Source organism: Penicillium cataractarum (genome assembly GCF_028827025.1).
Source record: "Penicillium cataractarum strain IBT 29864 chromosome Unknown utg000002l, whole genome shotgun sequence".
NCBI classification, from domain to species: Eukaryota; Fungi; Ascomycota; class Eurotiomycetes; order Eurotiales; family Aspergillaceae; genus Penicillium; species Penicillium cataractarum.
Window position 1 is genome coordinate 6,860,181 of NW_026622738.1, and position 25,443 is coordinate 6,885,623.

Genomic DNA, 25,443 nt, shown 5'->3' on the forward strand with positions numbered 1-25,443 from the left:
TCGTCATCTACCAGATATTCCCCGCTATTCAGGCATTGGTATCCAGAATATTGGACGGTAAGCCATGGGTCAATCGACCGAAGCTAACTCACGGTCAAGTTTTGGTTTATGAAAAGCAGAGGAATTCCATCCAGAGATAGAAACTAGAAGACATAGGATCATTCGAGGAGAGGGGCCTAGAGCTATCGATTCCACTTGACAGGAGGTCCTGCCTTGCGCCGGGTTCAGCAGTAGGAATATGGAAACAAAAATGTCAGTCTCCGACCTTTCCAGTGCCAGCCGCGAGGGCTAACGTGTTGCGATGTACGGAGTATTGGGCATCAGCAAGATATAATTCATTGCGGGTTTTGTGGAGAGGTGTACGAGCGAAGTAGTAAGAAGTCCCGTAGTTTTGTTTATCCGTTCACGAGCTACGCCTAACAGACAACTAGACCCACGGTAGAGCTGGTTGCGGACATCCGATTGCTAGAAACAGAAGGAAAGCAACGTGGTAGTCAGATACTTGATTTCCATGCGCTTTTCTGAAAAAGTGGCTAAGACTGGAGTAACCGGGTTTTCTACATAATAGCGCGCTATGTTAGCCTCGTTAACGACAACAGATGGTCGTTGGGATATTTGAAAGTAAGGACGAAAGGGTTATTGGTCCAGAGCGTGGTTGACGACCGGGCAAAACTAGCGCCACGCGACCGAGCTAGCGTGGGCCAGATCTCGTGGACGGTGTTCTGCAAGCATCTGCGGCCGCCAATCAGCTGCTCCATATATAAGTCCAAGTCGTCATTGGTGTAGACCACAAGCAACGCTAGGCGCCGAAAAAGTCACTTTCTTCGGCCGAAGACGACTTCTTGAGGATGAACTGTAGAACTGTGACATAGCATGGTACAGTAATGTATTGTAGCGGCAAACTTTTCTATTAGCTCCCTCACACTTGATTTTACTCCGTCGTCGCGACATGTGAGCCTATCGACATGTCTTTATCGAGCCTACCAAAACGGAGTTATCATGAGAATTACCAAGAAAATGGAAAAGATAGGGTTATTTTTTTTCTATTGAGGACGAACAAAAGATTCTCTCGGCTTTTGCGTTCCGAGACTTTACAAACACAATGTAATTTGTTCATCGATTTCAGCTCTTCCGTGGTGTGTTCACGGTGCAAACGAAGAAGGGGTAAGCTTATTACTTTCGCATGGCGCAACCATTCAGCGCCCTGAACTCATCCTTCTCATCAGGTTGGAATTCGATGAGAACCCTGGAGATTTTTGCATTTCGCACAGACGCTGAGCATAGCTGAACTCCTCAGCCACGTAGCTAATGTGAAATTGTGTACTGATTTTGGAAAAAAACCCTCACTATATAGCTATGCGAAAGGGTCAACGGGCGTTGGTGGAGGTCTTGCGTTAAGATGTAAGGCTTAATCTTGAAAATTTCAAGTCAGTTTCCTACTACGAAAATGAATATATTGCGAGCAAAATTGCTTGGTATACGCTACTTGCAGAAATCTTCACTACTTTCTTGCTGGCTGCGGCAAATTCGCTCCTTTGCCAAAGCTGTATCCGCATCCAACTGTTGGACACTCCAAGGCACGGATATCCGCAAAATCCAATGGAAATTCGCACTGGCATGACTTAACCATTATTAGTATCCCGTGTGGCTCTTATGCAGCTGATGATGCACTCCTTGAATATTTGAAATGACTAACACGCCCTTATTACTGTACTCATATGTGTCATGAATACTATCTGCCAATTTTGACCTGACCGTCTGGGCGGCTACCCTTTGACTGTTACACCTTAAACCCCGAGGACGCGGCAGCGGCCAGGCCTCACGCGTTGATAGGCGCCCATCTGGTCATAGTTTGACCCAATTGGAAGAGGATTCGCTTTGCCAATGGGTTATCTCTATGGTTTTGCGTGGAGCAGCCCCCAGCCAGGCTACTGTACGAGAGATGGCCAATATCCTACTGGCTGCACGCGGTAGCCACCCTCTGCCTACTGTTAGCAAGAACTGGTCAGCAGCCTTTATTGAACTGCGTGAAGAGCTTCGCTCGCGATACTCGAGGAAATACGACTATCAGCGCCCATTAAAGGAAGACCAGACAGCCCTACGAGCCTGGTTCGCGACCGTACAACGTATAATTGATGAGAACAGGATCCAACCGGAGGATATCTATAGCTTTGATGAGACAGAATTTGCAATGGGCCTTATTTCTACGCAGAATGTTGTTACGCGGGCAGAAATCTGCGGTCGGCCACGTCTTTTACAATCAGGAAATCGCGAATGGGTTACTACGATTGAGGCAATTAGCGCTGATGGCTATTCGCTTCCGCCATGCGTGATTTTCAAAGCTAAGGTTGCCATCGCTGGTTGGTTTAATAACCTACCAAAAGATTGGCGAATCGAGGTCTCTGCGAATGGCTGGACTACCGATGAGAGTGGCCTACGTTGGCTACAAAAGCTCTTTATCCCATCAACGAATTCGCGTGTACGCGGCCGATCTAGGCTATTGATCCTTGATGGTCATGGTAGCCATCTTACACCTCAATTCGACCGAATCTGCGCAGAAAGCGACATTATACCTCTTTGTATGCCTCCGCATGCGTCGCATCTATTACAGCCACTAGATGTTGGCTGTTTTGCAGTGGTTAAAAGGGCATACGGTCGCTTCGTAAGCGATCTTGTCCGTCAAGGATATAACCATATCGATAAAATCGATTTCTTAATGGACTACCAACACGCGCGGCTAGAGGCCTTCCAAAAGCCATCAACTATTCAAAATAGCTTCGCAGCTTGTGGCTTAGTGCCAATCGATGCAGAAAGGGTCCTTTCAAAGCTGAATATCTCTCTGCGAACGCCAACACCACCAGGTAGCCGGCCAAGCACCAGTTCTAGCCAATTCACACCAAAAACGCCTAGGACTATCGTTCAACTACATAAGCAATCTGCGATGCTCAAGAATCTATTAAACCGGCGGTCAATTAGCCTTTCTAGCCCAGTGGAGGCTATATTAAATTCGATTATCAAAGGCCACAGCCAAGCGCTTCATCACACGCTCTGGAGTGATGAGCCATATTGAGCCACATTTTCCTGCGCGCTTCGGCCGAATAAAAATGTTGTTACGTCTTGCTGGTTACTCATTCACCAGACGTATGTATCCAGAGCGTCACTGTTAACTGTCAGCATATTTATGCAACAATAATCCAGAATCTGTGCCTCTATTTATATATGTCGCTGTTACAAAGTGGATTTCGTGACCAGTCGATCACATGGGATCGAGCTAGAGGCTCGTTGGGGGTGGTAGCGGACAGCCCCACAACTCTAATTGAGTACTTAGGTACCTCTCAAGGCCCAAGGGACTAGACTAAAACACGGGGCCTAGAGTGGTAGAGTTCCCAATTCAATCGAAGAAGACCTGATTAGACCTCAGCACTTAAAGTTTGGTGGTGGAGTCGAAGACGTCATCAGTGACCTCAAATTTCTACCTATATTTTCTGTCAACGGAGACTTCCAGATAATCGTCTCTCTAAAGACCATATCCTCAAAACGATTCATTATGTTGACCGGTTCGTGTCTCTGCACAGCGAACAAATACACAATCGTCAATGATGATGCTGCTGTACTCAGGAAGGTGAAGAATCCCTACTTCTGAACCACAGCGAGTAAAGCCCCTTCTTCATCTACTTATTTGGCTTACCTCTAGATAATATGCCACTGTGCTCGCTGCCGCATGATCAGCGGTGAATACACTACCACTAACCTCATCGTGCCGAAGACGAGCTTCAGATTGACGAGCGTCTCGAAATGGCGCTCTCTCGTCCCGGGCCTATCAAAAAGCACCACCATCTTTAACGCCGTCCTGTCAGAGGATAAACATGGACATATCTGTTTTTGCAGCCACTGTGGGTCGGTTCTCTATCGCGAATCTGAAATGCAGGGATTCCGCGGTCTGATGTTTGTGCCAGTGGGCACGCTTGATGATATTGACGCTGTTAGTGACTTAAGAAAGGAAGAATGGTACTGAGTGGGGTTACTCCAGATTTTCGGATGTATAATGGAGGAAATCAAATTTATTTGAAATTGCGGTCGAGATGTGAGATTGCTTTCTGCTCTTTAAGAACGATAGGAAAAGAATAAGTAACGTAATTCCTGCCCGTCCCGATCACCTTATCTAAAGCCGTGTAGACCCTCTGGGGTAGATAATTCTAAACCCATTTCTTAATACCAGAATACCTCCACTGTATAGTACAGGGCAATCCAGAGTCTTAAATCATGCACCACTAAACTTCGGTCTAAGTAAGCCAAGGCTAACGACTACATTACATTGTGAGTGTCAGAAAGCACTAGCTGTTGATAGCTGGAGCACAGATCGCTAGGGATATACTGTATTTGGGTTTGAATCAGGCTGTGATTTTAGCAGTATTGTTTCTTCATATGCGAGGGTAACTTGTTAACAGAAAATTATAACTAGATATATGTACGTAATAGCTGAGGTACTTTGACGCCAAAAGGTAGCTTGTGGCGTGATTGCCCCTAGGAGACGTTAAAACATACAAAACTTCGTAAAATATCATAATGAAATTATATTTGCCAAGCTAGCCTTCATCGCCGATCCTTAACGCATTTCTGGATATTGATATCTAGGGGCTTGGTCAATGGTAAACTTAGAATATGCCCAAAGATGACTTATTTGATTTATTCCACTTCTTATGCATATCAAGGAGGTAAAATTTGACACCCGGGGAGACTTCCAAATGTATCAGTAACCAGATCTAATATAAATAACCACTCGTCCCCGTCCCTGTCTGATACTTAGATGCCGACCCTAACTGTCACGCCGTGCCTCGTCCTCCTGCTTTAGTCTTTCTTGCTCTTCTAATACACAGTCTAATACCCGTCCTAGTGTCTGGCCGGCTCTGTTGGTCTGATCCATAGATGCTCTAGCATCGAGCAGGACTTGAATTAACTTATCTCGTGCTCTTTTTGGAAGCCCCGTTGGTAGGGGCTTAAGCTCTCCGTTTTCATATCTATTTCTAAGAATTTTTCCCTTCATTACCTCGTGAAGGGAAGTATTTCCCTTGTTATCAACCGCATTGACAGCCGCGCCCCGACTAACAACGTACTAAATAGCATCACTCTGATCCAGAATTTTCACTAAGTAATGCAAAGCAGTACAGCCATCGGCATTAATCTGGTTAGTATCAATAGTCTCAAGAAGAAAGTCCAGTATGGCAGGGGGTAAAGATTGGGGGGCTAGGCGTGACTGCTCAGAATATGGAGAATACTGCGTCCCTTGTTATCACATGAGCATGCATCGGCCCTATTCGTGATGAAGGACTTCACTAAGTCTGCTAACCGGTCTAGACTACTACTAAAGAAGGCCTTATCGCATCTCCAAGAGCCGTTGTACCTCGGCGATTGCGGAGATTCAGTGTATCATGAGAAGGATTGACGGTTAGAAGCAGCTTGATAGCTTAAGGAATTGCCACGTAGCCTAAATGTATATGCACCGCGTAATGGAAGGCCGTGGCGCCGTGTTGGTCTTGCGTATTGACAGTGTCGGGCTTTATGTTAAGCAGAGTTTTAACGGTGTCCGTCGTTCGTGAGATGATCTCATCTCTATTATTCTTTTCTTCGCGTCGATCCATAATACCGGTCAAGGCCGAGTGAAGCGGAAGTCGTGCTTCAATGTTAGCTATAGACACTATCTCCGAGAGCTTAGCATCGCCACGATGATCTAGAAGTGCCTGTATAGCTTCCATATTCCAGAAAGGGGCCGTGATATGTAATAGGGTCACTTCTTCGTCATAGTTAATCCCGTAGCACTGACCAGACTATATCTGACGGTCGTGAACGTCCGTTCTATTGGTAATAAGATAGGAAACCATCGCATAGCTCGCATAGGGAAAAGCCGCGCCGAGAACGGTGCGTTTTAGCACTGGGACTTTGTCCGAAGCCCCCTGCAGTTCGCGGTGTTCCAAATCATTCTCCAAGGTATCAGACTCGGACACGGAGCAGCCTATACTAACAAGCCAGTCAATAAAACCTTCGACGCGGTCTCGACGCTCGTGCGCTTTATGCCTAGCAACGGCAATTTGCCTAGCCTTAGCTGATACCATAAGACTACCTACTTCTCCCAGCGCCTCGGCTGCTCAGAACAGAGGTGTCCAGCGCCTGAAACTTCGGTCATGGAAAGTCCCTAGCGGGAGATCATGGTTTATCAGCCATAAAACCAGATCTCGATCCGCGGCAGCGTAAGCCTCATGAATGAGAGATATAGAGAAGCGGTTGAGATACTTCTCTAAGGGCTTAGTCAGAGATGTATCTGAAAGATAAAACTCGATTAGCGCACGCAGTGTATCATAGCTGCGACATCCTAAAGCAATACTGAAAGGATTGTGGTAATTGGTGTCGTAGTTTTGCAAGAAGATAGCGTAGTGTGGGCTATCATTGTATAGAGCCGATACATCATTGTACTCTATGATGGAAAGGAGTAGCCCCTGGTAAGGCCCTTCGTACATAGGTGATCTATCCGTGTCGCGGAAGGCGGGCCGCCTATTTTCAAAATTAGGGTGACGCTGATGGAATTTGGTATAGGCCATCGCGGAAATGAGAGGAATTCTAAGAGGTGGAAATTGGTAGAGGTAGATGGGAAAGAAAACGGTATAGAAGGAGAAGCTAATAGAAAACCCTAAGGCGAGCGGGTGATAAGTAATTGCCCGTGTTCTAGGTTCGCTGTTCCTCGTTGGCTTCTGAACTCCACATTTTCTTGTTTGTGTTTCGTTTGTTTAAGTTTTATACGATAGCTCTAAAATACTACGGGTTCGCCGGTAGAATTACCTAAGTTTTAACCCTCGCTGGCAGATAATAAGGTGTTTACTATTTCCTATTTAGCATACCCGCTCGTTTAGTTTATTCGGATTACACTCGGCTTTAGCGTCGCAATTTTTAATACAAACTTTAGCGGCACAGTAGTCAGGCCCCATACCGCAGACTCCGCACTTGCCACAGCATCCAATTGCATATAGCACTATAGCACTATAGGTGGTGTCTAAAATGCCAGAACGGAGGAGTCCTAGGCTGACCAGAAGCTTCAAGACCACGACTACGAACATAGTGTTTAGGGACGCACCTGGGCGTCCGATCGTAGGTCACGACCAAAATTTCGCGAGAGAGGCCCAAGAAAAGAAGAAATAAATGAAAGGGGAGCCTTTTGTAGAGGGAAAAAATGATCAGCAAAGAGCAAGAGCGATTCTGTCTCTATTTAGAAATATAGTTAGTCTGTTGTCAGTCATCCTTGTTTAATTTCGGGCTCGATGTATGCCTATGTGGATATTAACGCCGTGTGTATTCTCAACACGCTGGTAAAGGTAAGGCCCCGGAGAATATAACAAATTTTACCTAGTATTATTGCATGAGAACTTCATTCTTTTCTAAATGGGATGCGGTTTATACTTCTGCTTACGTCGTATCAAGACCATAGACGGGGGTGATCTAATACTGAATGAAATACATAGTAACGCTGAAGTTTGGATTCACTCAACCACTCCTAGATGCTGAATATACCGGTCGCTAAGATCAATCAATGCCAAAAAAAACATACAACAGCCAGGACTCGTATGTGGTCACCCACCATACTGCTAACTGGCCGGCGTGTGGCTTATGTGCAGTCAATAGTCGGGTAGGTGCCGCCCGGGTGAGTTTAGGGTGAGCGCCGCTTTAGGGTCACGCTGTTGAATATCCCAGTCACTGAGATAGTCATGGGAACGAGAGCACGTGCATGTATATATGTCTACCTTGCTACCAGCCTCTTGTACCTAGAACAACACACAATCAACTCCCATCAACTATGCATACATTGAAGCGTCACTTATAACTCAACACGCGCGACCAGGGTGAGAAGCTGGGTGAGACCACCGCACTGACCCTCTCAGCTGGGCTCAGAAAGATTTCGGGTGACAGAAGTAACTATCTTTGCTCGCCCACTTTTGCCAGCTTCTATATAAAGGAAGATAACAACAAACCTTTCCCCATTTCTCAAACCTCCTCTGTCGGGATGCCGGAAACACCAAAGATAAGAACGTCATCGGTGGGCTTTGCAGAATTTACATGGAATTTCGAATTCCATGGCCTTAGCTTCGTCGAGCTTGCCATTTCAGGTTGACAGATACCGCTATTGCCCTATGATCTAGTTCAACAGGAACATCGGTAGCGAATAGGTGTCCTATATGAGTTCTAACACCAAGACTTGTAATTATTAATTCATTCCTCATGTGCTCACGGTTTCAAAACACCCACCACGATTTAGACAGATACCAACTTGTAAACTACCGCTTTTCCGCTGAATGACCTAAAAAGGGCCACCGCCTCCACTTCAATCTCTCTTTAATAAGTTTCCGAGGTTCGCGGTAATCCAGGGTGGGAATAAAGAACGAATATTCAACAGATGTACCAGCAGGATTACCCTGTACTTTTTCAACGTTTATGCAAATTTTCAAGCCGCCTCTGTTGTGCTCAAGGAGTGAACACCAGTTTCGACGTGGCAGTAGATGAGTGTTGCGCCTGGACTTGCCATCAACGTCTCGCTGGAACATGGAGACCATGTCTTCATCTGTCTCTTTGTCCAAGTGATGAACCTTATTGCGTCGATTTATCAGGTTCGCAAGCATGGTTGCAGGTGGCCTGTTGACAATCGCTGAGGAGATGATGTTGACCATGTAACGATGGTCATGAACTTGCGGAATACCGAGCTTTCTGTTGCTATAGAATTGGCCGACGGCGGCGAGGTGGACATCGCCGCCAAGAATAGTTATACGGACCGACTTTGCCGCTGCCAAGTCTTGCAATTGTCGGATGAACCAGTTTCTTTCTAACTTGTGATGCTTTGCAGTCCAATGGTCTTCGAGATCATCCAGAATCTCAAAACCGCTATCAAACTTGTTGAATAAGTTTCCAAGAATTCCCATTCGCCCAAGCGCTTTCAGAGGCTCAATTGCTTTTGATGTCAAGGCATTTTCAAGAAAGTTTAGCCGGGGGTACGCAATTGGCTTGAAATACAGTTAGCGATATCCAGCTTCCTCTTAGATAGAGGTGGGTATATTCGTTCTTACCACGCCTAGAAGGACAATGAGATGTTTAACCTCGCCCTTTACAATCTTCTCCTTGCAGCGTCCCAATACCAGATCCCAGGTATTCTGGCAAAGAATCTGGTTGCGCGTCCTCTCGGTGCGACAATCTAGCCCCAAAAAGGCTACACGAGAGCCAAGAAATGTGAATATACTCCGACTGAACTCCTCAATATATGGCCCAGGCTCAGCACCAAGCAGCCAGCTTTGCTCCTCCTGTTCTGTCTCTTCAGGAACGCTCTGGTGTTGGAAGAGCATGTAGTATTTAAACGCCACGGCCCCTAGTCCTTTGAATACAGGAGTCGCCATTGTGTTATGCGGGTAGGAACCGTAGCCGTCAATGATGTCGTGATCATCCCAAATATTTATCATAGGTATCTGAGAGTTGGCCATCCCGAAAAGTCCCCGAGAAAACCATGAAGAGTAATGGGCTAAGTAAAAGTCCTCGAGCTCTTCCTGCATTTCAGCGCTAAAGCTCAAAGATTGCTTGGGGCGAGGTTTCTTCATCCCTGTCCATTTCTTAAAATAACGTGTCTGCACTCTGCACGCGTCATTGTAAATCTGGTCGCCCCCTCCAATCATGAGGTGGAAGGGGCGTTTCTGGTGGGCATTCAAAACGTCGCGCCATAAAGGATCCGGCCCGGAGTAAGGGTCCGGGTCGACGGAAAGAGAAAATCCATTACAGCTTTGAAACATGACGTTCATTCCTTGCCCCTTTGCGGGAATCCAGAAACTGGTGGTAGTGCCGTGGTTTATATGGTAGATGATTCGGGTTTCGCGGGGGCCTAGCGGGATTTCAAGTTTGAACTTCCAAAATGTTAACCCCCGTTCAGCGTGCAGGTGCGTACCGATAATTTTGTAGACTTCATGTCTCTGGTTATTATCCCTCTTTTCGGGGTATAGGTCTGCGACATTTGACGATGTTGTAGCCGTTTGGTTATCTTCGGTCGTCTCAAACAGACCGTTGTTATCGTCACAAGAAAGATCCCTCCTTTCTTGAAGGCTACCCACTGGCTTTACATACAGCGGCTTGCCAAATCTGGACATCTTGATCTGACCGGTGAGAGGGTCTGCGAACTCTGCTGCCAGTTGATGACCACTGGGGGCACTCTTTTGGGCTTCAGAAGTCTGGAGGTCGACCGTCTGCTTAAAGAGCCAGAGGGTCGGAGGCTTCATGTAGGTTGACATAGCATCCACAGTCACAACCATAACACTCCCTTCCCATATTTCCATTACATCCCTACTCAAGGGCTCGTCCATTCGCGGCTTTCTGTCAATACCAGTAAAGCGCAGGAGAGGCCCGCATTTCAGGTATAAAGGAGGCTGAAAGCCGGCTTGACGGGGGCTGTCATAGCTCTCTTCGAAGACTTCTGCCTGCTTGTCAGCTGCTGTTCGAGGACCTGTAGCAGAAGTCGTGACTGAGAAACTGACTCTTGGAATCAGGCACCTCCGCAGGCCGTATATCTTGTGCTTCGCAAGCGCGGCTCATATTGCCGGCTTAGAACAGTGTCCAGAATGATGTTTGCCAGATGGGTAATATCAATCATTCTGTTTCACTTACGATGCTGAACGGGCTATGGCTGCACCTATATCCAACTGTTATTGGCTAATACTTTCCCGAGTAGCGGCAATCATGAGGCTTTTCCGCGATTATAATAACCATCAAAGCGAGATGGTCTCCTGACACGAGGCGAAAGAGGTACTCTATATCGCAGGTCAGATGAAGATCTTTTCATGTGCACCAAGACGCTTTAGCATCCCCAGAGCTCTCCCAGTATAAATGAATCCCGAGTCTAATCCCAAAGCGAGGCCTACACGGGTATTTGAGTTTATCCACATTGCTAATCATGGTATGTCGTATGTGGTGACGCGTGTATCCGCATGCGGAGCAGTTGCAGAGCGCCGGATCTGGAAGTCACTGGAATTGTGTCCAGGAAAATGATGTTCTGTGAGGTCTGACTCCCATTGGGCCGGAAATCCTGCTTTGAGGGACTTCTGAGGCAAGGAGTTTGCGGTTCAAGCTGAGAAGAAATTAATAATGCAATTAATTCTTGAATATGTTTCAGGTTTAACTAACACAGAGTCCGTTTCGACCCTGGGTCCTTTACATACAGTCCGTTCAAATGTTTCCCGACATACGCTGATATTTAGCGCGTTTTACACAACGCGTCCCAAACTCCCCATTTTATTTTTAATCCTACACAACCATGGAACGCTCTTTTGGCACTGTTACTAGTGGCAATAGGAGAAGAAAGGCAGAGCTATCGCCTGAGCAGCGCGCTGTTATCCTATCTAAGCATAAACCGCGTGAATTCGCCTGCGCGCGGTACAATTCATGACACACTCGAGCGCTTCAAACAGCATAACACCGTTGAATCCCTACCTCGCAGAGCGCCCTGTCAATATTAGCCCTCGGGATACACGCCAGATCTATCAGTTAGCCCGCCAGCAGCCTAATTGGAGCTACCTAGCGCTTCGCTCGCAACTACCCAATCCGCTATGGAAAAAAATACTGACTTCGTAAACGCCGTGCGAGGGAATCAAATACCTTTAAAGCCCTCTAAAGCGATGAAGCGCTACCGTTTTGCTCTGAAATATTGCCAGTTTCGCGCGTGGAACACGTGGATATTTTCGGATGAATGTTACGTCGAAATGCACTCCAAAACAATCGGTTCAGGTAGCGGATGGGTGTGGCAGTCTACTTCGGAGGCCTATAGGCGTGATCTTGTGAATATTGTGCCTCACGTACGCGATTTATCACAGATGATTTGGGCGGCGAGGTGGCTAGCAGCTCAGATCTAGTGATTATGGACGTGATGAATCGGCAGCGAAGAACGGCTACACCGCGAGATCCTATATCGATGCGATTGATGAGGGTCTAGTTCCGCACTATACACCCGGTACTATCTTCCAGCAAGATAACGCAAAGATCCATAATGCCGATATCGCGAAATAGTGGTTTGAATCGCATGGTATCGAGGTGGTAGAGTGGCCGGCACACTCGCCTGATATGAGCCCCATCGAGATAGTGTGACGCTTATTAAAACTGAAGGTGTTTAGTATGTTTCCGGAGCTAATTGGCATGGTTCAATCTGAGGCAGAGTGGCAGTACTTTATAGAGTGTTTAAACGCTGCACGGGCTGTGTTCGATCAGGCTAAAATTGATAGCCTAATTCTCAGCATGCCTAGGCGTTTACAGGCCCTACGTGTTGCTAAAGGATGGTATACTAGGTAAATATTAGATATTTAATATTATCTCTGGCAAATTAGCAATCTTCCCATTTAGTTATATAGTGGTAGGCTATATGTTTGGGGACGAAATATATATTTGAAGATGGTAGGTAACTAGGGCATATCAAAATTACATAATCCCGAGTGTCTGGAAACCTTTTGATAGGGGCTGAATGATGACTGGCAATCTTGTCCCAACCGCGACCGAAAAAAATGCTGGGGAATGGCGTGATGTCTTGTGGGCCTAGTGTCTCCAACCGGTGCTCGCTAGAGATCACGTCGGGAACGAAGATCAAAATAGCATGGAAGCATCAGAGTACAGAAATCGGCCCTCTAGGCAACAAGCGAACCATGGAAGTCGCAGGCAGTCGTATCAAAGGCCCGTAGAAGATGGTGATTGAATCCCTGGGATCGCCTCCTGCCAGCCATGGTGGGCGCTAACTTCTATGCACGTCAGAAAGTGACATGGTCGTGCAGGCTAGAGGTGGCAAGAAACGAAGAACCTTCGGATGATTTACACGAGCAACCATGCACCAAAGGCCTCTCATGGTTATTAAGTGAAATAGTCGTATTCTATGTGGTCGGGGGTCTCGGCCAGTAACTTAGGTACGATAACGGAACGATCTAAAATTACGCACGTTTTCGATATTCTCAAGGGGTTTATGCCTGAACGTCAGCTTAAATGGTATCCCGATTTCGATGATCGACTTAATTCATTCGCTACTAAGACATTAGTTGAAACACATTTCACAGCGGAAGACTTCAACGCTGCAACCCCCGCGAAATACAATTATTGGGCCCCAGGTATTTCAACCGTGGTTGGAAACCGGCTGGCCTACGTGTGTGCAGTCCGCGAAGCTATCATACTACATCATAGAGTCCGCCTAACTGGGCCGCCTCTGCTCTTTATAAGGGTAGTCCTTGGCTAAACAAGAGATGGCAACGACAAGATCAGATGCGGGAACATGCTAGGTTGCAGTGGAAATAGATATAACTCCTCGTCGGAGAACAGAATTCTCCAGAGAAATAGGCAAGTGACCGAACTAATGACACTCCTTATTGTTTCTAAACATGCATTAGTCATTGGTGGGGCCGTTGGTTGGCTGCCTCTACAGGCTTCCCGGTTCTTGCGGTATCATGATTACCTATCTTTTTGTACCGTTTCTGCAGCTGATAGGGCGCGTAGGGAACCTTTTGTGCCATAGCACTCATGTTCAATATCTGCGGGCTGGTACATGACTGGGAACAAATAGTACAACCTGACGGACGATCTTCTGTGCTACCCGCGCCAGGCTGGTACTGATGCTTTGCTCGTCTTTCAATCCTACAAATGCTAACCAATACTGACCACAGGACTACGGGACTCAAAACGACTTCACTAGTCGTATCTGCCGGTGCTGATGCTGTGTACCTACTTTTTATGGTCCTTCACCTTGACTCACTCAAAGGATACATGGTCACAGTGTGTGGTTGGCTGGTTTCCGCGGTAATTTTATTCAACCTGATCGGTATCGAGACTCAGCAGCATCAGCAAGCCCAAGCCAACACCAACCAGCACTCGATATATACAGAGAGCTTTTACGCTTGCATCATAGCCGCAGGACTGTACACTCTATCAGCGATTCTGCTCGCAGTTTACATGCTCAGCGCGAAAGCGAAGACTTTCACTTCGGCAGACAGGCGATTGATTGAATGCACTAGCATTGTCTTCCGCGTCAATATCTTTGTCATTTTTCTTCTCGGTGGAGCAGCTATATACAGTAGCATTGAAGGCTGGTCATTGATAGACGCTCTGTATTTCACTGACTATACCCTTCTCACCATCGGTATCGGGAACCTAACTCCCCAAACTCATCTCGGCCGAAGTCTACTATTTCCTTATGCCACTAGCGGTATCGTCAGCCTAGGCCTTGTCATAACGTCTATGACATCTTTCATCAGTCGGATAAGGGACATGAAGCTTAGGCATATAATTCAAACCGCTCGACAAGGGTTCTCTAGCGCAGCAGTTCTAGAAAACGAACCACTCGAGATTCGATTCCCCAAATGGACAGAAATCATGGAGTTGCATACGATCAAGTCCGACTTTTATCGAAGGCGAAGATGGGCAGAACTAGGGCTGTCTCTGATTGCATGGTTTCTCCTATGGTTTCTTAGCGCTGCAATTTTTCGTCAATCCGAAACACAAGACGACTGGACGTACTTCGTTGCGCTATACTTTACCTTCACCTCTCTCACGACTATTGGTTACGGAGACTACTATCCTCAGAGCAATTTCGGCAGGGTTTTCTTTGTCTTTTGGTCTCTTTTGGCTCTCCCAATCCTCACAAACCTGGTCTCAGTCATGGGTGATGTGTTTCACACATGGTTGAAATATATTTCCAGCCATGTATGGAGACACTTGTTTTACAAGTGTCGCACGCGCGAACCTCATGAGCACGAGTGTACAAGACACTCATACATTACGTCGAATGTTCCAAGCGGCTTGGGTTGTACTGAACATACACAGGTCAAATCTAGGATGGTCTCAATACAGTTTCAGCTACAGCTTGCTCAAGAGATCCAGAGTCTCCTTTCTGCGATGACAGATGAGTCTCTTGAGCACAAGGAAAAAATTTGTTGCACTTGGTCGAGGATTATTCCTCTGCTCCATGCAGGGGAATACAATGCTAGCTGTTCGTCTGAGCGCACACCTTTTGTCCCTCCAAAGTCCGAAAATGAGATGATGACAAAGTTCATGGATCCCCTGAAAGAACCGGCAGATAGAAATGCCGAGATTTCGTGGATGCTGACGTTGTTAGTGGAGAAACTTTGTTTGGATTTGCGTAATGAGCTATCTGAGATCATGTGAACTTTTATTTTTAGGTCTAGGCCTAGATAGTCGAACTAAATGGATCCATCCAGCCAATCACCCAACTAGACTACTAAAAGAGGCATAGCTTCTACCGTATCAGGCTTAGAGTAATCGGAGTGGGGCGCTGGGGAAGAGAGCGTGTCTGGAAGGGAAACGGTTCTCGAAATCCTCTGTAGAAATATTAGCTGGTAAATTTCCAGTCACTAAGAGATGAAGGGTAAATCAGTCACAGTCGGCATGACTCAAATGCTAGAGCAGTGCATGCTGCAAAGTCACACAATACTCATGTTACTGTGAAAGTACAGGAATTTTGAAGATTTTCCGATATCGCCGGTTTCAGACGTGATAAAAACACTAAAATGTACTTTACACAGGGTGGATCAGAAGAACTTGGATGCGTAAATGATACACATAACAGTGTGAATATAAATATACCATTCTTACCAGATCGGAAACGCCACTGCAAGACAGCCAGCGACTCACAAAATCCGGCTGGGGGTTAGCAGGAGGTATCTCACTCGATTGTTGCTGAATTACATTTGCGACAATTTGTAGGCAGGATAGTAATTGCCCGCCCTGGTGCTATTTGTCGTGCCGTTCCAGCAATATCTCTGGAAACACATCACGCATTTCTCTGGAACGGCGGTGTCGGTGCGATCCAGACTCCGACTCAAGAGTGCGCAGCCCAAGCAGGTCGGCCAGTCGGGGTCGACTGTTGCGTTACCCAGCGTGGCAACGTCGTATCCATTCTCAATTATAGCGTCACGCTCCGTGGTATTATATTGCAGGTCGAATGTAGACACGTTCGACTGATAGCTGTATGGCGCATTTGGGATGTAGACAACTAGCGGCGCCGAGCCGCTGAAATTGGAGCTGTTACAACCGAAGAATGTGGGGTGATTGTTCAGGCCCAGGTTAATGAAAGTATTTTGGTCCGGAACAGATGGGAAGGCGATACCGCTGCTGTGGCCTAGGGAGCTCCGACTGCGCTGATACGTGGCAACCATAGCGGTGCCATTCGGCCACCGGGTACTCGTATCGGCAGACGAATCTAGCGCCAGAATCACATCCACTTTGCGCTGTGGCTGTAAAAGAGGCTCTAGGGGTAAATTTTGAAGGTCCTCGCCACCATCCACGAGAGTTAAGACGTCAGAACTAGAGTACACGGACTGATTTGCGTATAGATAGAAAGGGTTCGGTTCGTAAACGGCGACATCTTGGTTCGCCACTCCAATCGATATTAGGATCTGATTTACAGAATCCTTCAATGCCTGAGGTGCCTCGGTGTTGTTGATCATCAGGAATGCTTGGTTAAAGAGCGATGATGACGTTCCCATAACAAACCCGGCGTTATCAAAGCCTCGAACACACCCATAGTCTGTAGGAAGAACACCAGCAGAAAAGTTTGTTGCAAGAAACTCCAAGGGCACGAAGGCTTCTAGGGGAGGATTAAAGGATCCGAATTCCCAGGGGTTGAATTCGAATACCGTCGTGTTATCAGGAATAAGGATCTGCCCAGGCGCTCTACCGTCCGCTACAATAATAGGCATAGGCATACCTCCGTGCTGGAAATCCTTGCTCAGAGCAATAGATGACCAGGTATAGCCGACACCACCTTCGGTGGAATTGATAAGTTGGTAGGCGAGTGCCCGACCCCTAACTGCCCGATTAGCACTAACCGTCAAAGTTCAGACGTAGCAACGAGCTCTGTCATACCAGTAATCTGTTATGGAAGAATTATAGCCAGCGCTAGCCTTTCCAGTCACTGCATCCTGTATCTGCGAAAAGTATTGGGATGTTCTGACGGCAAAATCCTCACTCTGTGTCGGGCCGACAAAAATAGAATCTTGGAACAGCCACACGTTTGCACTGTCTCGCAGCGATGTGACATCCGTAAAATTGTTCAGATACATACTCCCTACCAGCCAACTGCCGCCACTGAGTCCAGTCAGATAAGTTGCCGACTGTAAGACGCCTCCTAGATGGCCCGGAAGACTGGAGTTAACAGTTCGAGAGTCGAAGGCCTGTAGGATGCCCCCACCATTCATCAACGCCCGATAACCACCGCCAGATACAGCAAGTCCAATATTTGGGAGCCCAGATGCATTGGCAGCGTTCTTTTCAATGTATGAAGATCCATTAAAAGAGCCAAAGTCCAGTCGGCCCAGGAGCTGCATCATTGCATCCACGGTGACTTTTCGTCGTTCTTCAAGCCATACAGTTTCGTCCTTTGACAACGTCGACCCATTGCGGATAGATGGTCTGTCTTTAGGACAGGCTTCGCCTTGGGGAGTGTATCTGTCAGGGGCATTTGCAATTGCTCGCATTTGAAGCAAAGATGTCGTTGCTTGTGAATTTCGTTGCGGGGTTGTAATCGTTTCTCGCAAGAAACTCCGTTCGGTAGGATGAAGTTGGGCGGGCGGGTGACTGTACACCCCTAGCCATGTGATAACTAAAGGGAGCATCTTAAAAGCCTTTAAAAAGTTCATTTTAATAGAATAATCGTAGGTTAATAGCTTTGATTTTGAATTGTGTGGACTGCATACAAATAGATTTACCCAAGAAGAAAGACCCAGTGACAGCTCGGTAATTATAGTGGCCAACTATCCGGTTGTCTCCGGCCGGCCACACGGGTGGCCGATTCGATACGTTCTAGATCTTGACGATCAAATGCGACCAAGGTGCTACTGATGAGAATCGGGACCAGGCCATGGACGGACATATTAAGGTTTGACCTTCCACGGTACTGTGAGTCACCCGCGTCGCCTGATCGATTCCAGTCTCATGGGTGGCCTGTGCATGCCGCCATCTCTCTGGTCACAACTACCCCAACCCCGAATTATATCTAGGCCCCGATTCCATCTTTACAAACACATATATAATCCGCTCATTCCCAGCTGGATCAAGCATTCAAGCGTTTAAACCCTCGACGACTCAGGATACCAGGATGATTCACTTCCCACGCAGTCCGAGCCGCCAAGGTGGCCGACGAAAATCCGAAGGTGTTCACGCTTGGCTGGTGGGTGCGGATATTGGATGCCTGGCTGCTGCTGTCCACTTGATCCAAGATGCGAAAGTGCCAGGTTCTCAGATACATATCTTGAAGAATTCGGCATCGCAGTCTCACATCTTAGAGTCCTTTCCTGTCAACAAAGGGTTTGGCTTGGACAAAGAATCTTATCCTGAAGAAGGGCAACTTTCTCCAATACGTATACTTAACCGGGACTACGTTTGTACCAACGAACTCCTATCCCGAATCCCGTCGCTGAGCGCTCCCATGAGGTCTGTCCAGGAGGAACTCATCGAAACGGAGAATGATCGTAATCTTTGTGAAGATTTTCAAACCAAAGTGATAACCAATGACGGCCAGAATATGCAAGTCCTGGACGCACAGCGACTAGAGCTCTGTCTGGGTGACCGCGGTCGGATCAAGAAGATGATGTTTGAGAGCAAGAAGAATCTAATGAAGACAAGAATCATGGATATTTTCGATCAAGAATTCTTCCACAGTAAATTTTGGAGTATATGGGCAACTAAGTACGTATTCATGGTTTTACTCTTCGCTCAATATGGCATGAAACTAACCCTCGAGTGGGTTTGCCTTTCAACCATGGCATAACGCCGCGGAGTTTCAGCGCCATCTTCGATACATACAGGATTTCACCAACCTCCATACCTTGGGCCCAATAGACTCCACGCCATATGAGCTATTCAACGGCATAATCATTCCTATTACATCCTATCTGCAAGCTCATGGTGTGGAAATCGAGCACAATGTCAACGTTCTGGATGTGATGATGAATTCCGAGACATACCCAGCACTGGCCTCCGGGCTTAAGATTTCGCAGAGTGGCACGGAAGAAATCATCAATTTCTGTCCCCAGGATATCCTGATAATCACAGTCGGATCAATCTTTGCGGGATCGACTATAGGCACGAATAAGTCTCCTCCTGCGCCTATTCCTAATGTCGAGGAGTTAAAGCTCGACGACTCGTGGAACCTCTGGTTTCAGCTCTCGCAGAAGCACCCAGAATTCGGAAACCCGTCGCCCTTTTGCGCCCGCATTGCCGAGTCAGCTATTGAATGCTTCCTTGTCGCTCTGGATGACTGGGCATGCTTTGAACGCTTTAAAAGTCTGGTGCACGCTCCCCCTCACACGGGCACGCTTGTATCTTTAAAGGACAGCAATTGGCGGCTAAGTATTAACCTGCCACGGCAGCCATCTCTCACCAGTCAACCAGAAAGTGCCCCGCTAATATGGGGATATGCGCTATCCCCATCGGAGGAGGGCAACTTCATCCGCAAACCGATGAGTAGTTGCAGCGGAGACGAGGTTCTGACAGAAGTGCTCCAACAGATGCAGCTCCCTCCAGGTCTGACACTTGAGCACTCAACTGTAGTGACTAGCTTGATGCCGCTCGCGACGGCGCAGTACCTAACGCGAGACGAAGGTGACCGCCCAAAAGCAATCCTCAACACTGTGAGGAACATGGCCCTCATCGGCCAGTTTGTGGAACTCCCCAACGATACCGTCTTCTCCATGGAGTACAGCGTCCGCAGCGCACAGACGGCTGTGTATCATCTAATGAGTCTGGATAAGCAACCGAAAGCGCATAAAGGGTACTGGGACAGCTTCTGGGCAGATTTATTATGACTCAGGAATATGGTATTAAGGTTACCTTGTTCATTGATTGGCTTTGAAGTTGTTCACTCAGCGGCACCTGTCAACCTAGAATGACAAGCGCGACGGCAAAAGCCCAGAGAAGCCAGGGCTATGTAACAGATCCTAGTGTAACATGGTCCTAGTGTAACATGGTCTGATCCACATATGACAAAGGGGTCGAGATAGTAGATTCCTCTCTACTCATAGAATTCTACTATCTAATAGGAAAAAGGTCTTGAGAGCAATAAAGTCGATTGAACTGGCTGGCTAAACAGTATTATAAACGAGTGTTTAAAACACGATTGGTAGGGGTTTAGTCAGCGAACAAACAGGGAAGGAGCTCTTATGAATCTGATAGGATCTCACTGAAGAGTGTCCAAGAAGGACGTCAGGATGCTTAGTCAAATAGCCAATTACGCCATGGTAGATATTTCTGTTGAAGAGGGGTATACAGAGGGGTCTCTCTGCGGGGAAGAACAAGTCCGTGCCGAACGGCCAGCATCAACTCACATACACAAGGGAACAACCACATAACCACACACCAATATAGGCTGACATATGGGACTTAGGCTAGGAATTATATCTAATGTAGAGCCGCGCCCTCGATAAGTTGAGAAAACTTCAATCTTTTGCAATCAACCCTTTTAGAATTAGACTCATCTAAGAAATGGCTTCATGATAATTAAATCCACTAGACTGGTGTGCGGTGAGTAAAGTGACTATCCCTAGTAGACTGCGGCATGGTTTTGGTTGCGGTCTTAGGTTGAAGACCAAAACCAAAAACCTGCGGTTGTCGTTAGCAAGGTGAAAACCGCAATCAAACCCGCAAATTTGCGGTTAACCAAAACCACAGTGCGGTTAACCAATGTTTAACCGTAAATGCATAATCTTCGAAGATCCTCCCTATTTTAGTAGTCTCGTGATCTTTATGCAGCTATCTAATAATGCATTTTTATTGGTGACCTCACGCAGTCAAGAGGAGCAAGAAGAGTGTAGTTTGGCCATAACGGGTCACCTGTCGCTGCGGTCGTAGACCGTAGCGTCAGATAGGGCCCAAATGACCCGGGCCAAACTAGGATGGTGGAGGGGACGGTGGTGGAATCTGCAGAGACAGTGGAGCCGGCGAGCGTATCTGGAACTGGTGATTAAGCTTGTACAGGACTGACGCGTTCGTCGTAAAATACACCCTGAACGCCTCCGAAGTCCACCTCCCTAGCATCTGAATCTGGTCGTCGAGTATCCCACTATCGTGCGCATGCTGAGCCGCGCCCTTCCGAAAGCTGTGACCCGAGTAGCCGTCTATCCGTATCCCGAGCGCTCTTAGCTTAGTAGACAAGGTTGAGAGGAAGTTGCTGCGACTGAATGGTCTTCTGTGGAAGGAGAATAATGGGGCGTCGGGCCCTCTAGGGTCGAGGAGTAGCAGCTTCTGAAGCGCATCAACTGGGTATGCGCCGTCCCCCGTCTTTGCAAGAATAATTTGCACTCCTTCGTGGCGGCGGTCAGTCTTACTGCGCTTGAGTGTGAGTTGTGCGTGGTCTAACGAGGACGAGAATCTGACGTCGGAGCGCGTTAATTTTGTGGCTGAGAAGATAGAACGTGTGCTAAGGTCTTCAGTCTTGTAGGTGAATTCTCCGAGGCGGAGAAACCCCGCAAATGCTACCCGGCACGCGGTTGCGAAGTTCAGGTCGTCTAGAAGGTTTGCAGGCATTTCTAAGGGCCGTAACGGGAGTGTGGCGAGGCCCGCGGATAGTTTCGTGATAGTGTCACGCGAAATCGGTTTTCTGACCCGCACTCTTGTGGTAGGGTTAAGTCTTCTCGCGCCGTCTATGAGACGCCGAAAATGCTTGTTGTCGAAGAGTTTATCGTCAAGGAAGTTATCGATATGATAGGCTCGGAGAGCGGCTAGGTCGGCAAGTGCGGTGTCAGGCTTGACGGCCTTTTGGCTGGCGTTACCAAGGAGTCGTGCGCTTAACCATGAAGTCAAAGAATGTCTTGAAACTGGCCATGCGGGTATATTCTGTAGCGCGCAGTGCTTTTCGTAATTGCGCTGAACGGAGAGGTAAACGGAACGAGTGTTGGCGCTGAGTCCGTTCCAGAGTAGTTTTAGGTGGCCTGTATTGAACTGAGGAGCTCGTGAAGAGAACCACGCGGGCGGTTCAATACCGAGAGGTCCTGCCAATGGGGACAAATGTTAGCAATGTCTTCAAGATTGTTACGTGAGAGCGCATCTGCTAGTTTATTTTCCCCGGAAGGTAGCCAGTGTGGCACGACATGGATGTCTCTCGCCGCCGCTAGGATAAGTAGGCTCTTCAGAGGTGCGTTAGGCGGACCATGAAGGAAGCCTTTCTTTAGTTCCGTGTGGGCCGTGGAGCTATCCGTGTGGATAACGAGAGTGTGATGGAGCCAATGGTGGCTGAAGAGTAGGAAGCCCTGTAGAATAGCGTCTACTTTGTTGGTATTGATATGCGCATGTGCGTCTTGAGAAAGGGCCAATGTGGCAGCATTGCTTGGATGAAGCTGGTGACAATGGGCCAGCCAGCAGTCTAATGTAGACTTAGATGAAAAGAAGAAGAGCCCCTGGCCTGTGTTTGAGGCATCTGTGTAGAGATGCGTGATGGAGCGCCGGCAGGGGTCAATTAGGAGTACGCCATTGAAGAGAGACAAGGAGTTCTTCCACCATTCCAAATCGTCACGTACCTCGTAAGGGATACGGCGGCGCCCGCTACTCCCATGTGGGAAAGCGGCTTGGAAGGTGTATAGAGACTGTAGCCTTGTTCTTCCTAGCCGAACAACTCGTGAACAGAAGGCTAATAAGCCTGTGAGGCGCTCTGTTTGCTTAAGGGTGAGACTCGCTACGTTCAGGGCGGCTGCGGCGTCCAATGTGGCGCGGCACAACTTTTCTGGCGGCAGGCGAGCTTCCATTGCAATAGAGTCTATCTGGATACCAAGGACTGTGACGCATGAGCCTTGCTGGTCCTTTTTTGTATTGCGGGGGATACGGAGGTACTCGGTGACCCTGTTGTAAACCTTGTCGAAGGGACCCGTAGGGTCGGACGCCGAAGGAGACCGAGCAATTGCGATGAAGTCGTCTAGGTAATGATTGATATAGAATGCAGGTAAGAGGCATTGGAGTATCCAATGGAGCGCCTCGGCGAAGAGGTTGAAGAGAAACGGGGCCGTTGCGAGGCAAAAGGGGAGACAGCATTCGACGTAAGTGGAATTGTTCCACTGGAAGGCAAGCAGATGCTGGTTATCCTCGGCAATGGGGACAATTCGGAAGGCGTCCTTGATATCCCTCTTGATGATTGTGCAACCTGGGCCAGCTTGTATGACTTGCTCGTAGACGTCGTCGATTGTCATGTATTCGATAGCTGACCAGGAGTCCGGTATGCCCTGGTTAAGGCCTTGTCCAGGGGGCCAAGAGAGGTCATGGATATGGCGCCATTCCCCATCGTGCTTAGGGACTAACCCAAGCGGTGAAACGAAGGAGGGCCCAGAGGCTGGCCTAACACGACCGAGGTTGAGGTCCTCTGTTAGTTTAGCTGTGATCAGACCAGGTTCGTGTATGTGATGGTTAGAGGAATAGCGAAACTGCGTATTGCCCCTATAGCCGACCTGGGCACCGAAGGTCAGAATGCCAGCGATAGTGGACCCGAGATCGCCTGGATAGTGGCGTAAAAGATTGCTCCAGCCTTTTGTATACAGTGGTGACGGAGAGGACTGTAATCTTGGGAGCTCTGGGTTGAAAACGGGGTATTGAACAGCAGTGTTTGGCCTAGGTGGTTGCCTCTGCGGTATGAGGCTTAGGGATACGGGATTGAAAACAACGCTGTCGGTGTCACTAGTGCAGTTCTCGAGGGCTATCACCTGCTACTTCTTCCTGCGGCAGGAGGAGGCGCCATGCTCGTTTAGGCCGCACGCCGTACACTCGTGACGTCTCTTGCAGCCTTCCCAAGAGCACCCTGTCGTATTGAACTTATCGCAAATCTCTGTCTCATTATTCGAAGATCTGGTATTCCTGGCTTGACGAGGCCGTGTTGGAGGGTTTGTTGGTGACTTCGCAGGTAAGGTGAGATTGTGGCGGAGGTATTTCTCGCGGAATAGGCCTGTGACCAGGTAGGTATCCGTCGATAGCTCTCCTTTATCCAGTATGTATTGATGGAAATTAAGGGCAAGTGGAAGAACTGCTTCCGACCACTGATAAGTCTGAGCGAAGTCCAGGATCTGCCTCATAAACATGAGTAAGTTAGGGACTGCCTTAGGATGTTTCTCGCCGAAGAGATATCCCACAACCACTAGATAGGCAAGAAAGCAGGACGTCCATGTTTGAGGGTTAGGACCCCAGTCCTTAAGCGACGCTGCTGCCTTTTTGAAGCCTACTGTGCCTCCCGACTCGGTCATTTCGAAGACTCTGTCCTCCTGATCTAGCTCGGTGACTGACTTCTCTTTGAAGCGTATGAGTTCAGTCGCCTTCAACTTCCTATCGAAGACGCGAGTAAGAAGGGCAGCAGAGACACCCGGGAATATGTCGATGAGTGGCTTAACCTCGGGGGGTGGCTCACGGTTTTCTTCGACAGTATCGTCATCTTGCAGGTCCGCACGAGGCCTTTTGCGGCGGAGATCGGTCTCTGCTACATCTAATTCAAGGCGCCTAGCCCTATATCTCTATCTGCCCTAGCCAACTGGCACGGTCTGCCGCACCCATGGTTTCCCAAATGTGGGCCGGTGGCCAAGCGGAATCGAGCGGGGCAGGAGTGACACTACTGGACTGGCTCAATGTCATGGTGGAGAGGAATATAGTCAAGGCTTATCGGTGCTGTTGCCGCAGGGAAGGGACGTGAGATACAAAATCAAGACTTGACTGCGTGAGAGATGGCGAGCTACCCGCAGAGGCAAGCAACTGACTCTCGTGAGGCAGTTGTGGGAGGAAGAGGCCCTCCATAATGTCGGTGTAGATATCACGTGAGGCTTCATTGTGACGCAACCCCAATAAAACCACTCCCTTTAACAGTGCCTTAGTCAGCCCACAGCCCCTGATTTTGTATGCCGGCCCTGTTGGGGAGAGATTTCGTCGAAAGCTCCTAAACTATGTCAACTGATCTTTGTATGGACTAGTGTTAATGGAAGTAACTGTCGACTATTTAGGAAATGGTTGGTTAGTTTGGACAATCACCATGCCTGCAAAGAGCTTTTCCAGTCATCATATGGCTTGAGACTCGCGGTCTATCGTGGTCTAGATCTAACCCTCAGTTCATGCGCAGTCCGATGACGTCATTCATGACACCCAATTATCTAATTGCCTTCGTCAATGCTCATAGATGACACAGACCCACCTTACTTTGGAACCAGGATGTTTTGTCGTCAAACTTGAAACAAAAGAGCCTCCAAACCAGTGCAGGGAAGCTGCGTAGTCTTGGGAAACTGGGGTGACTCCACCGATATTTCAAGCGACCTCTTGGCGATGTTTGCCCAAACCCTTACAACATACCGGTATACGCGAAAGACTGAACGCTACCAGACGACATCACAGATATCCTAGCACAGACAACAAGCGAAATAGGATCGGTTACGGAGCGAA

The 25,443-nt window shown here is 48.0% G+C and overlaps 6 protein-coding genes across 6 annotated transcripts; 2 read left to right on the forward strand and 4 right to left on the reverse strand.

The window, feature by feature from the left end:
* Nucleotides 1–8,318: 8,318 nt before the first annotated feature.
* On the reverse strand, nt 8,319–10,605 carry N7496_004496 (uncharacterized protein; the record flags this gene model as incomplete). Its single annotated transcript, XM_056697427.1, has 3 exons — nt 8,319–9,038; nt 9,102–10,504; nt 10,548–10,605. The coding sequence occupies 3 exons, from the start codon at nt 10,603–10,605 to the stop codon at nt 8,319–8,321; spliced, it is 2,181 nt and encodes a 726-aa protein (XP_056559639.1).
* A 3,072-nt stretch (nt 10,606–13,677) lies between these two features.
* On the forward strand, nt 13,678–15,198 carry N7496_004497 (potassium channel family protein; the record flags this gene model as incomplete). The annotated part of the gene is made up of 1 exon (XM_056697428.1): nt 13,678–15,198. One exon carries the CDS (start codon nt 13,678–13,680, stop codon nt 15,196–15,198), a length of 1,521 nt encoding a protein of 506 aa, XP_056559640.1.
* Nucleotides 15,199–15,734: 536 nt separating this feature from the next.
* N7496_004498 (uncharacterized protein) lies at nt 15,735–17,528 on the reverse strand (the record flags this gene model as incomplete). Its single annotated transcript, XM_056697429.1, has 2 exons — nt 15,735–16,857; nt 16,918–17,528. 2 exons carry the CDS (start codon nt 17,526–17,528, stop codon nt 15,735–15,737), a joined length of 1,734 nt encoding a protein of 577 aa, XP_056559641.1.
* Nucleotides 17,529–18,169: 641 nt separating this feature from the next.
* On the forward strand, nt 18,170–19,856 carry N7496_004499 (67 kDa myosin-cross-reactive antigen family protein; the record flags this gene model as incomplete). The annotated part of the gene is made up of 2 exons (XM_056697430.1): nt 18,170–18,796; nt 18,858–19,856. Coding segments are annotated over 2 exons (1,626 nt in total), but the record flags the coding sequence as incomplete, so codon positions are not given.
* A 1,081-nt stretch (nt 19,857–20,937) lies between these two features.
* On the reverse strand, nt 20,938–21,573 carry N7496_004500 (uncharacterized protein; the record flags this gene model as incomplete). The annotated part of the gene is made up of 1 exon (XM_056697431.1): nt 20,938–21,573. One exon carries the CDS (start codon nt 21,571–21,573, stop codon nt 20,938–20,940), a length of 636 nt encoding a protein of 211 aa, XP_056559643.1.
* A 395-nt stretch (nt 21,574–21,968) lies between these two features.
* Nucleotides 21,969–24,648, reverse strand: N7496_004501 (uncharacterized protein; the record flags this gene model as incomplete). The annotated part of the gene is made up of 3 exons (XM_056697432.1): nt 21,969–23,527; nt 23,792–24,502; nt 24,567–24,648. 3 exons carry the CDS (start codon nt 24,646–24,648, stop codon nt 21,969–21,971), a joined length of 2,352 nt encoding a protein of 783 aa, XP_056559644.1.
* Between the last annotated feature and the right edge of the window lie 795 nt (nt 24,649–25,443).